At 39.5% G+C, this 12,961-nt stretch overlaps 2 protein-coding genes across 3 annotated transcripts in view; one reads left to right on the forward strand and one right to left on the reverse strand.

Annotated features, from left to right (window-relative positions):
- LOC116734418 (methylmalonate-semialdehyde dehydrogenase [acylating], mitochondrial) overlaps positions 1-12,961 on the reverse strand; it is a 13,219-nt gene continuing 258 nt past the window's right edge. The window contains exons 2-12 of one of the 2 annotated variants that reach the window (XM_032585790.1): positions 12,752-12,796; positions 9,676-9,750; positions 8,170-8,331; positions 8,013-8,091; positions 5,469-5,771; positions 4,319-4,440; positions 4,027-4,216; positions 3,690-3,871; positions 1,795-1,974; positions 1,002-1,100; positions 1-878 (exon numbers count right to left, since the gene is read on the reverse strand). In XM_032585790.1, coding sequence (XP_032441681.1) covers positions 774-878; positions 1,002-1,100; positions 1,795-1,974; positions 3,690-3,871; positions 4,027-4,216; positions 4,319-4,440; positions 5,469-5,771; positions 8,013-8,091; positions 8,170-8,331; positions 9,676-9,750; positions 12,752-12,796 — 1,542 coding nt within the window. In that variant the 3' untranslated portion in view covers positions 1-773. Of the gene's footprint in view, positions 879-1,001; positions 1,101-1,794; positions 1,975-3,689; positions 3,872-4,026; positions 4,217-4,318; positions 4,441-5,468; positions 5,772-8,012; positions 8,092-8,169; positions 8,332-9,496; positions 9,515-9,675; positions 9,751-12,751; positions 12,797-12,961 lie in introns of those variants that run through there. The other variant, XM_032585791.1, reaches the window with a different exon arrangement.
- The window catches only part of LOC116734422 (sterile alpha motif domain-containing protein 15), a 5,667-nt gene continuing 5,457 nt past the window's right edge, over positions 12,752-12,961 (forward strand). Inside the window, exon 1 of the mRNA XM_032585798.1 lies at positions 12,752-12,890. Coding sequence (XP_032441689.1) covers positions 12,876-12,890 — 15 coding nt within the window. The 5' untranslated portion in view covers positions 12,752-12,875. The remainder of the gene's footprint in view (positions 12,891-12,961) is intronic.

Below are 12,961 nucleotides of genomic sequence, written 5' to 3' on the forward strand. Positions count from 1 at the left end.
TCAATGTTCACTCCACTCAAATGACTGTTTTTATTACAATAGCTCACAGTGCCATCACTGTTTGCTCTCACAAACTCAAAGGGAATTTCAAAAACTGTAACATGAGTAATAACAGTCTCATCTCAGATATTTTATCATACTGGCTGATTTAGATTCTTATGGTTCAAGTTCATGAGGTGCAGTACAGTCCAATCTAACCGTAACACCATTAAGGCTACAAACTGAACCCGACAGTAATGCAAATCCAGCCCCACAACACAAGACACTATTTAGTGCACTTACAAGCACTTACAGTAAAAAAATAAAAGATTTTCTTTTAGTTTTAATGAAGTAAAACTGCAATTTAGATCAGTTTTGTGTGCAACAGTTGTTTTTTTCCACATTTAAAATCCGATTAATGAAACTATTTGCTCACAAAGATTCTTGTTCTGCAGCTGAAAACCAGAATTTGTCTCTTTGTAATATAATAAAACCGACTGGCCTTGACTAACTGACCAACACCGAGGTCTGTTCAGGACGAGCAAGAAAGCAGGTGAGGAATATAACCCACACCTGTGCGTAGGTGCACCACATGCGAGGAAAAAAAAAATAGCTGTAATTTGTTGTTTTTCAACAAATTTATGAGTTAAAACATTCTGCATTTAAAAAAATAAAGAGGTTTATTTTCCCAAGCAGAAAAATAAAGAAGTAACCGATAATAGCTTCCTGAACTCCACTCGGTCTTCTTGTTAAGGCAGGTAGGAAGTCAGTGAGGTATAAGCTGTCTCTTTAGCTTAGCGTCCCATGGTCGGCATGGTGACAGCCGGGCTCGTTACCGTGGCGTCCTCTGCCTTCCACTGAGACGTCACAGTCTTGATCTGAGTGAAGAACTGAATGCCCTGGAGGGAATATGGGGCGAATTTGTCGACAGGAAAACACTTTTATGTCTTTGAGATCATTAATGAAAAGCATCTTGGAAAAAATAAATAAAAAAAGGAGAAAATTTGTTTTTGTCTTTTTACCTGCTTGCCGTAGAAGTTTGTGTCTCCTCTGAAGGAACCTCTGGAGCCGGTGAAGGAGAACATGGGCAGAGGGACGGGAATAGGTACGTTCACCCCAACCTGTGGAAATGCATAAAACCATCCATGTCTCACTGCCAAAATGAGTGGAAATGTCTAAAGCAGCAGGGACAGACAACATACATTTATACCTAATGAATCTCTTTATTCCCAAGCGCTGAAATCTGGATTTAGGGATTTTGCAGAATCTAAGAGGATTTGTTGCAAACACTGACGAGAACCAGACAAATCTGAGAACTCCTATTTATAAAGCCGCGACAGAACAAAACAATCCATCTTCCTGATAAGGGGTCATGTTTGATAATTACGACTGCTCACTGGAGCTCTGCCGAGCCATTTTACTCGGCGCCGTGTTGCACATTTTGTCGCTCAAATTGGTTTTTAGGTCCACCCAACTGCATCCGGAGGCAATTTGGTCCACGTTATTAATAACTCCGCCTAGGAAACCGACAACAAACGGTGAGGTTCCGCGGCGTTGTGCGTATACAAATTCATCAAGTAATGACAGGCTGAGATGATGATGCAAATGAGCTTCAAGTCATAAACCACTGATGCTTCAGGAATGTTTTCAGCCAGCGGGAAAGCCGATTATCACAACACAACAAACCCCGGCTTCCAAGGTGCGCGACTGAGCTCGACACCGCTAATTCAAAAGCCACCCGTCTCCGTTAAAGCTGAAACGCTTGTTGATTAAACTTAACCCTTGCGTCTTTTTACAAACATCTCTCTCTCTCACCTGGCCCACATCCACCTCGTGTGTGTATTTGCGCGCCGTGGCACCGTTGGTGGTAAAGATGGCCGTGCCGTTGCCATAAGGGTTTCTGTTGATCAGAGATATGGCTTCGTCCAAGCTGTCGGCCTCCAGGATTATGAGCACCGGCCCAAAGATCTCCTCCTTGTAGCATTTCATGTCCGGCTGAAAACAACAGGCAGGATCAGAATGCAAAAAAAAAATCCTGAGAGCTATTAAAGTGCAAGACTGTTACTAGTATGCTCATTTTGCAGAAAATAATGATGCATTAAAAAAAAAAAAACTGCACAACTTCCATATTTTAGGAGGCTTGGAGTGTTTCATTAGTTCATTAAAGTAATTTCCCTGCTGGGATGAATAAAGTACTTCTATTCTATTCTAGTCTGCAATATACAATGTCTGTCTAATAATAACCATGCTGGAGAGAAGAAAATCTGTATTCTCCTCAACTTAATGCTATAGTGGGACTTTTAGGCTACAACTCCACCGTCGCTGAGCTCTCTGAATTTACCGATTCATGTCAACAGAATCAGGAAAGAAATGGGGAAAGCAGGACGAACTTTTCGATTCCCCTGATGAGCAGAGAGACTGATGGGAGTTTTCTTTCACTTTAGCTCCAAATAGCTTTTGCAGAAATGAAAACTTCTTCCTTGGTGATATTATTCCCTTTCCATTTTCAGAATGCCCTAAAGGGACATGCAGCCCCAGAGGAAAATTGTTCCTCTGTACAGTAAAGAGTAACAACAGAGGCAGCTGAAGTCCAGTTCATCTATGGCTCCCATTTTGTCCAACCTATAGAGGTTCTAAAAGTATTCACGCCCTTTGGACCTTTTACATTTTGTCTTGGGTTGCAACTAATGATTATTTTAGTAATCAATTATTGTGATAATTTATTAATTAATTGGATAAACAGATTTTTCATTTAACCATCCGAATCATTTTATTCAATATTAAAAATACACTGAAATATGCAAATACACAAATAATTCAATTCTTTTTTTAAATAGGAAAATAAACATTTTATTTCTTAAAATGCAGTCCTTAAGTAAATCTAAACCGGGTGAAGTTAAAACTATACAACTTGAGGAGTTTGGGCTAAAATATATTTGCATAAGAAGTTTTTTTTTTTTAATCTTAAATGTAAAATGTGCATTTCTTTGTACATTTTTGGCTTAATTACTGTTCTGAATATGTTTTGTTTCCCCCATCGACAGGCCTTTTTTGAGTCTGTATACTTCAGTTAATTAATCAAATATTATTATTTAAATAAATTATCATTCAAGATTAATCCAAATTATCGTCTCAGTCCTAATTTTGCCATGTCTTTTTTTGAGGATAGAGTGTGATGGCCCAAAACAAAGTAGTGCATGATTGTGAAGTGGATGGATACGTGTAAAACATATAAACCCAACTACCTCATGTTGGTTCATAGCATAAAACTAGGGGTGCACTGATTTATCGGTGCCGATTTCCTTCATTTTAGGAGATCGGTGATCGGCTTCATGTACATGTGAAGCCGATCTTATCCACTGATGTTATCAACCTCGGCAAAGGTCTAAAAATCAACCACTGTGCTTTTCTTTTCTCCCGTGAGAGAGGTTTGACCGACAAACCGGCCGACCAGGTCATGTCTGCACATTTACAGTTAACAACAGTCACCCTATTGTTGCCAATTCGGCAACTTTCTTGATATTTGAGCAACATTTCAGACAAATAAAACCGTATCGGCCAAAATTGGAATCAGTAAGTTAGGCTTTTTAAAAGATCGGCGATCGGCCAGAAAACTGCAATCGGTACAGCCCTACATAAAACCTAATGAGAAAAAAAGCCTGGGGGGTTGAATACTTTTTCAAGACTGTAAAAACAGATCGTCAGCTCACCTTTACGTTGCTCAGGATGGTGGGTCCGACAAAGTTTCCGTTCTCGTATCCTTTGACGTGGACATTCCTCCCGTCCAGCAGCAGCTTAGCGCCTTCATCCACGCCGCTCTGGATCAAATACTCCACCTTGGCTCTGGCTTCAGGGGAGATCAGGGGCCCCACGTCGGCCCCGGGCTGATCGCCTGGAGCAAAACAATTTGTATATTTGAGCAGGGCAGCGTCCTGAATGGGTATTTTCTGATAAAATCTGCAGTAAGTGTTTATACTATAGGCTGTTTTGCATATAAAAAAGAAGAAGACATTAATCTTCTATTGACGGTTCCTGAGGTGGAGTTACCTGCGTTTACGCGCAGCGATCTGGAGCGCTCCACCAGCTCTGGGAGCCAGTCACGAGACTCCCCAACGAAGATAGCAGTGGAGAGAGCCATGCATCGCTGGCCGGCTGCTCCGAAAGCGGCCCCCACCAGCTGGTTGATGGTGTTCTCTTTGTTGGCGTCAGGCATCACCACACCGTGGTTCTTGGCACCCTGAACGACAAAATTGAGGACAGCTCTGCGACGTGCGAATTACCACTGAAAATAATTGGCTCTTTAACGTCAGAGTGGTGCAATTTGAGAGCGTGAGAGTACCATGTTGGACTGAACCCTCTTTCCGTTCTTGGAGCCGCGCTCGTAGATGTACTCTCCTGCTTGGTTGGATCCCACAAAGCTGATGGCTTTGATGGCCGGATGGTCACAGATGAAATTCACAGCTACACACACAAAAAGAAAAAAACCCAAAGTGTTTTTTTTTTTATCTGTGCCTAGGCTTTAAAGGAACGCATCCAAATTATGATTTGCACAGCTTCGAATAAGCATTCCCAACTTTCTACAAGTTGTCATATTACAGCCATACACTTTAATTTAATTTATTAGGATTTGATTTTGCAGTTATGAAGCCAAAACTGTCCAAAAATGAATATATGATTCATATCAGGTTAGAAAAAACTTTATTTGTCTGCAAATATACTTGGAACTTCTCAAATGGCTTTACCTGGTTAAGACTTAACCTGGTTAAGTCTATGCCCTTTGACTATAAAAAATAAAATTTCCTATTAAGCACCTTTTACTATCCAATTATTAATTGATGAATCAAAAAAAAGTCAATAGATTTAATCATACTCTGTCTTGACATATTTTCACTATTTTATTACATTTTAGGCAAAAAATTTCAATTTTCTTATTTAAAAAAATTAATTGAATTATTTAGTTGCATTTATTAAACTGTTTCTAACATTGTATAAAAAAATGCCTATGCGTTTAAATAAAAAATCTGCAAAATGAGACCATTTTTTTTAATCATGACATTTTATAACTATTACTGTTTTTCTAGTTTACTGTATGACTGTAACTGCGTGTCGCAGTTTTTATAGTCCACAAACACAAATACTGCTCCTGCAAAACATTCCCATCTTTAGGACACGAGTCACATAAATAGCGAGTGCTGTAACTAAAATGCACAAAGTAACTTCATTTAATCATATTTTCAAATCTATTAATACACCTTTACTGAACAAACAGTAGAAGAAAATAATTTTAAAAAACCAGCAATCCAAACAAAACCTAGTTTCATGATAAATCAAAATCTTATAAAAACTTTATCATGAAAAATGACAAACAATACAATAAATGCACATGTGACTATAGTTTATATAATTTGTGGAAGGGAGTTATTTTTGGACTCCTCCCTATTGTTTACCACAAACTCGCACTGAGAAGTCGTGACGGAGCAGAGACTCACCTGCATGCTGCCCATGGATGATGTTCAAGGTGCCATCTGGTGCGCCCGCGTCCTGCAGCAGCTTGGCCAGGAGCATGGTGCATCCTGGGACGCGCTCGGACGGCTTCATCAAGTACGTGTTGCCGCACACCATCCCGACGGGGAACATCCACAGAGGAATCATGGCGGGGAAGTTGAAGGGGGTGACGCCGGCGCAGACGCCGAGGGGCAGGCGGTACGTGTACGTGTCCATGTCCTTGGTGATGGAGGGGAGGGTTTCGCCCAGCATGAGGGAGGTGATGCTGCAGGCGTGCTCTACCACCTCTGAGGGGGGCAGGTGAAGAACGAAACCGTTTTGGATTGATCATTTATATGTAAAAAAAAAAAAAATGTTCATGAAATGTAACGAGACAGCCAAAACGCTCTTGTTCTGCTCACTTATTTACACGCAGGCAACTTGGAACCAAATCAAAAGCGTCGCTACTCTGATAAAGCGTGTTCTCCACGTTGTGTTGGTATTAACACACACGTTAATTACCACACAAGCTACAGCTCAACTGTGATTGGAAGCAGACGGCTTTCGCAGCCAAAAGTCTTGCCCCCCTCCACCACCTACCGACCGACTCGGCGTATTTGTATGCAGATATCTGTTTAAAGAGATTAACCTGCTACCCTGAGCCTGATTGTGTTCATTAGGGACAATTAAGAAGGCTCCCACCTGCCTCGGTAAGCTCCCGTAATAGATGGCGCGTGTCAGGGATAAATCCAAGCCGAGACACGGTGGGGAATGTCAGCAGACTCGTCAGGCAGGATTGCATTCACTTCCAAATAGGCAGAAGGGTGAGCCAAAATTTACAGTGAATTGCAGAAGTATTTGTACTTCTTCAAATCGAGATTTTAAGTGACAGATGAAATAAAAGTGGTGCATAATTGTGAGGTGGATAGAAAAGATGCTAGGTTTTTCTCTGTTTTTTTAATAATCAGTAGCCGTTTGTTTTAAATACATAATTCCTTCATATTGATTTTACAACATTTTCATCAATTACTTAAAACTATATCTTGCTGAAAAGTTACTTGTAAGTTCGCTTTGTCTTATTTCAAGTGCCCTAAGATATTTGCACTAGAAAGTAGACCAAAAAATACTTAAGATTTTGTGTTTTTGCAGTGTTCAAAAGTTAACCAACTTGTATTCAGGTTCCCCCTGTGTGTAATTAAAGCTCATAATAAATCCAGCTGTTCTGTGGGGGATTATTAAGAGACCGCTAGTGAACAAACGGCATCGTGAAGATCAAGGGACACAGCAGGCAAGTCGGGGAGAAAGACGTGGAGAAATTTAGAGCGGGGTTAGATTATAAAACACTATCTCAAGCTTTAAACTTCCCTCTGAGCATCTTTCTCTGGTAATGAATCAGAGAATCAGTCAATGGGAGAAGTGAAAGTCTTACAATAATGGCACTGTGGTTCTTTCTAGTTCACCCTCCTATCCAAAGTTTGTATTTTAACTTCTACAAAAAAAGAGAAAAAGTTCAATTTCCAAGTAATAAGCTGTGATAAAAACTTCAACAAACTTCAAGCACCAGTGCCCCCCTGCTCAGGAGAAAATCTGTACTCCAGGCAGCGGCGCTCCAAATGGAGCCTGTCTTTCAGCTGATAATAGAAAAGTTATCATGCCAGAATAATCCGAGCACACAAAAACTGGGATCTCCACCAAGTACCGAAAAAATGAACACCTTTTTTTTTTTTTTCACAGCTCTATCTTGTAGTTACTGAAATAGCTCTTTTTTATATATTTTTTAAAGTGGGCAGGACTCTCTCAGCTTCTCAATACGTTTCTTCTTGATGCCAGAAAGACTCGGTGAGGTGAGCTAAACAATTACTCTTTTATTCCAAACAGAAACACAGCCTGGAAACACTTTTTCACATGCCGTCAAATGAAATATCCTAACGCTGCACCGGTGCTGTTCGCTACAGTGTTTACATTTCAGAGATAAAAACCCTGCGACCGCTTAATTGTCAAACTTTGAACTTGAAAAACAGACAATATTTGATACAGTTTCAGCTGAGGAATGTGGATTTCTGCTGTTTTTTCTGCAGCTCTTAATAAAAGTTATTCCACCAGAAGAGAAGATTAATCAGCTAATCAGATTTTTAAAAATGGCACATTCTGCAGATTTTTTATTTAACCACTTGATCCTTTTTTATATAATATTAGAAATATATTAAAAGACGCAAATAAAAAAATTACTTAAATTCTTTTTTTAATTAAGAAAATAAAGACTTTTTTGCCTAAAATGCAATACCACAGCATCCCTTTGACAAATCTGAAGCAGGTGAAGCTAAAACTTTAGCATTTGAGGGGTTTTGACTAAAACATATTTACACACAAGTGTGTTTTTATTTTAAATGCAAAATGTAAATATTATTGTTTTGAATACGTTGGGATTTTTTCCACCAGACGGCCTTTTTTTGATTCTGTAGACTCCAGCTAACGATTAATCGATTACTAAATTAGCTGCCGATTAATCCGATTAATCGTTCCAGCTCTACAGTGAACGTTTTACTCACGGAGTCCTCTGAACACGTCTCCCTCTGCGTCGGCAAGCGTTTTGCCCTGCTCCAAGGTGATCAGCTTTGCCAGTTCTTTCTGAAACATTCGAAAAAACACGCAAAGGTCAGCTCAGCAGACGAGATAACCGTGTAAGAAGGCGGCCAATTTCCCTACAATGTTGTCCTTGATAAGCTGCTGGTAGCGCAGGAAGATCTGCTGCCTGCTGAGGACGGACGTCTCGGACCACGAGCGGAAAGCTCTGGAGCAGGAATCCACGGCGGCCACCATCTCCGCCTGAGTGGCTTTGGGAACGCGTCCCACCACTTCGTTAGTGGCCTGAGGGGAAGGAGAGACGTTATTCAGAGCTGACTGGGAGAAAATAAAGTGATTGCTTGGCATCCAATGCTGGACATTATTCCATTAATATTAACAATAGATTAGGGTTTGTTTTTTTTTCTCCTGTCATTTACAGCTTTTGTGTTTTTTTTTTATGTGATGAGATGGATCTGTTCCAAGGCAGTAATCAGACACAGCGTAGCTAGCGGCTAATACTTGACAAGCTACAAACTTTTTTCTCTTGCTTAACAAATCAGGCAACAACACAAAGGCAACTGGAGATTCTAATTTATCCACATGTAGCGTCTTACGAAACCCCTTGAGCCTTTTCACATTTTGAGAATCATTGCAAAAAAACCCAAAAAAAAACCCTTATTAAATACTTTTGGTCTAGTTTCTAGAGTATATTTGAAACAGAACAAACCTACTGGACAAGTAACTTTTTAAGCAAGATACAGGAGCTTGTTTTAAGTCAAAAGTTCCTTAATACCGGTGAAAAGTTGCTTCACAGGCAGATTAGCTCACTTATAACATGGAGGGAAATGTCTCGTTACACAGGGTCTGCAGCTTTCACCAACTCAAATTTAAGACCTGTATCTCCACAGAAATGCACAAACTTCGTCCAGCCAACTGGATTTGCACGTAGCCATCATAGAAGCAAAACAAAGCCAGCTAGCAAAGTATGTTAGTCATGAGCTACCAGTAGCCTCAACTGTCCGAAGTCACACTCAGTGTAGAAATCTAAGTGTGTCTCAAACCTTTGCCTTACATACAGTACCAATTAAATAGTCCTGTCAAGACACAAGGTTAATTTAAGTTGTTTTAAGGCCTTAATTTTAGCTATATGAATTTAAGATTTTTTAAGGACACATGGACACTCTGCTATAAGTAGAACTAGTAAATTTTTTGTCAATATCGGGGAATTGCTTACTTAAAACGAGCGCCGACATCTTGCTGAAAAGTTATTTGTTAGCTAGCCTTTCACTCCATTTTGAGAAGTGGAGAGGAAATTATACATGGTTTATTTTATACAAGTAATAGTCAATACTTTGTAACTCGTCTATGCAGAAGTTGTAGCTTTTGGAGTTTGTCCAGCTTTAAACACCAGAAAACTTGAGCTCATTCCAAAACAGGTCAAGACTTCACACCTCAACCCAAACCCTACCATCGTGGCTCTGACTGTGCCTGTTACTCTGCCTCACTCTCAAGTCTTTCTCCTCATCCAACAGGTTTTTTCTGGTAATACTTTCCTGCAACTAAGAATGTTTTGGTCAATTGACATCAACCTCTTCATAACCTGTTATTGTACTGCTGCCGTGTCTCCGTGTCTGGATGAACACTCACAGGGTTGTGGATGTCCAGCCACTCAGAAGAGTTGGACTCAACAAACTTGCCATCGATGAAGAGTTTGGTCGTCGGCTGGAAGATAAAAGCAGCGTAGAATTAACGCCCCTTTCCTGCATGATTACATTCTTAATAACTCTGCTGACAACATCCATCAATCACTACAAAGTGAGCCGAGAGTGTAATGTCTCCTTGAAGCGTTTCATAGTTGACTGGCTGCCATTAATTGAGCTGACCACGATAATTTGGCTTAATGGTGTGTCTATTTACCTGCTGTGTGTTTTATTAAAGAGTATAAAGGTGAACAAACCAGGTCTTTTTCACTGTCCTATTTAAAATTTACAACCTAGTGATGCACTCATCTTCTGCAAATAATTTAGGAGGTTTAATTCAAAGCTTTAATTGAATTTCAAATGCTCCAAATATATTACAAGGTTTGCTTCAATGTCATCTACTCTGAGTAAGTGATTTAGCGTTGCGCTTCTAGATGCCAATGAAACATAAAAGCACATCTGGAGGGATGGAAGAATTATGAATAAATAAACGTTAAAGACGTAATTTATGCAATATTTTTAATTAGATTGAGTGCAATAAATAAATCATTTGCTTAGAAAAAAAAATTTGTTTTTGTCCCCCCAATAGCTACAGCTCAGCTCCATAAATCCTAATTTCCAGCAATTATCCGAGTATAAAATGTGAAGGTGTTGATAAAGTCAAAGGCTGGCCGACTAGTTTTCAATGAATGTTTTTCCGAGGCCAGAAAAAAAAAACAGTACAGCTCTTTTACAGCTTATTAGTTTCTAACCATGCATTAGGGAAAAAAAACTTTGCTTTGCCTACAAAAAAAAAACAATCATAGATAAACTGACTTTGATTTATTTGTGTTTCTTTATGCATTTACTTGGTAACAATACATTTTGATTTTTCACGCATTTCCAGACAATCGCCTAAGATTGTTTGATAAAACAACACAAAGCAAAAATACTCAGCATCCACAAAGCAATCGCTTGCATGAAGCAAGTGAACTCTATTTCGATCGCTTCATAAGGTTTTCTCAGCAGCTGATGACGGCGCGTCATTTCACTGCGTGAAGCTCTGAAGACGAAGAACTTTCATTGAACGGAGTCAACATGGCCGCAGCTCGAACACGACTCGGAAACGCCTCCAATTAGAAGTCCGGGATATCAAAAATAATCTTGTGAAGGCGATGTCGTTGCTAAATATTGCCATGACGATATTGGTCGTGATAAATCCACTCCTTCTTGGCTTTTCTCTAAACTTTAGCGGTTTTAAAGCCTCTCTGTGACCTTTAGCAACGCGTCATCTGAGTCAGGAAAATGAACTGCTGGCATTAAACACTTACTGCTTTCCAAACAATCCTTGTAAAATCCCATATTAGTGTTGCACATTATGGTAAGGATAATAAATCTGTGATGTATTATTTAGCTCCGTCTCACAACCTCACCATGAACTCCCTCAACTGTTGCTATCAAGAAAAAATATAAAAAACGTACCACAGCATCAAAAGCAGAACCGTCAGACTGCTACACAGCTTTCCGCCTCAAGCTGATAAACCGCTGTGATATTATTACCCTTACTTTGAACGTTGCAGTTTATATTTTGTATTTCATCTCCCCAAACTTTTTCCTTTTTCAGAATAATATTTGAAGACCCCAGGAAAACTGTCTTGCTAAGTTGTACACCATTAAGTAAACAAGAACATGAGAATAAACTGATTTGATTTGATGAAGCATTTGACTCAAGATGCATCTTTGCTGCATTGATTGTTTGATGCTGCGTAACAGATATTTATAGCGCTGCTTTTCTATTATGGAGTCGTCTGTTACAAGGTAGCCAAGGCAATAAAAAGGTATCTGCCAGCATCTGTTGCTGTTCTGTTGGCTTATTTGTCATACTTAATGTTCCACATTATCAAACAAATATTGATATTAGATAAAGTCGGTCCTAATCTAAAAGGTCTCTGACCTTTAGAATAAAGAAAATCACTTACGGGCCTCGTCTGACAACATGTAGTCGGCGAAAAGACGTCAAAAAGCAACACATCAGGTTCCCGATCTAAATAAATACAGGCCCACACGAGAGACAAAGTCACTGACATTTATCTATCCAGGAAAGGTTACAAATCCATTCCTAATGCTTTGTGACTGCAGAGAACCTCCACGATCCAGAAATAAAGAAAAGACGGAACAGTGGAACAGGCGGCTTAGCGCTAACAGTCAAAGAGTGCATCAATAAATTAAGAGTGTCACCAAAAACTCAGAACAATCTCTGCAGATTGGTCAAAAACTGCATTCATGGGAAAGTTACAAGCCCACAACTGACCAAAAACAACACAAAGACACGTCTCTTGTTTTCTAAAAAGAAAACATCTGGCTGATGGCAGAGACTGATGGGAAAATTCTGTATACCGACAAGACAATAATGGGACGTTTCGTCCTGTCAGATGTTGAATAAAACTGCAGGAAGCATTTATACCAGCAGCCACGCATGCTGGTGAAAGAGCAGAAAGAAAATGAAGGTTCTGAGGTGGCCTAGTCAAAGTTGGAACGTATGTCATGTTGAGATGCAATGAAATGATGTTGAACAAGTCGTTCACGCTTGAAAATCTGCTAACGTGGCTGAATTAGTACAATTCTGCAAAGAAGAGTGGGTCAAAATTCCTCCACAGAGAGCAATGTCAGTTCATACACAAACTCGATGGAAACCTTTGCTGCCATGGGGGGCAAAAATGTTTCTTTTTATGTCAAGGAGGCACATAAGCTAATCTGGAGAAATTTATTCCATTAATAAAATTATTAAATGAATGAGAAAACTGCATTTTGTACTTATTTAGATCATTTCTCTCTCGTAAATATTTTTTTTTTCAAGATTAGAAATATTTAAGAGTGACCAAAAAAAAACTAAAGAAATCTAATTTCTCTGCTCTGTAAGCACACTTCGAAATGAACAAAAAGGCACATGAACTGGAAGACAGGAGAGACTTTGCAGAACACGTGATGGAGTCGGATTTATTTCTGCGTTGTAGCAACAGCTGGGTGTCGGTGTCAGAGCTTACCACCGAGGAAGAGGAGTAGCACATGCGACCAAGCTGCAGAGGAGCCTGAAGGAAAAACAACACACATTAACCAGCTTAAACGTCATTTATCGCCAACAAACAAGCGAAACAATAATAGTCCCTTATGAATAAATCACAGGTTTGTAATTATTATCCACATGCAGATAAATAAAACCTAACTATCTAAAACTAGGATTAACTACTTGGAGA

Source organism: Xiphophorus hellerii, chromosome 15 (assembly GCF_003331165.1).
Source record: "Xiphophorus hellerii strain 12219 chromosome 15, Xiphophorus_hellerii-4.1, whole genome shotgun sequence".
NCBI lineage: Eukaryota > Metazoa > Chordata > Actinopteri > Cyprinodontiformes > Poeciliidae > Xiphophorus > Xiphophorus hellerii.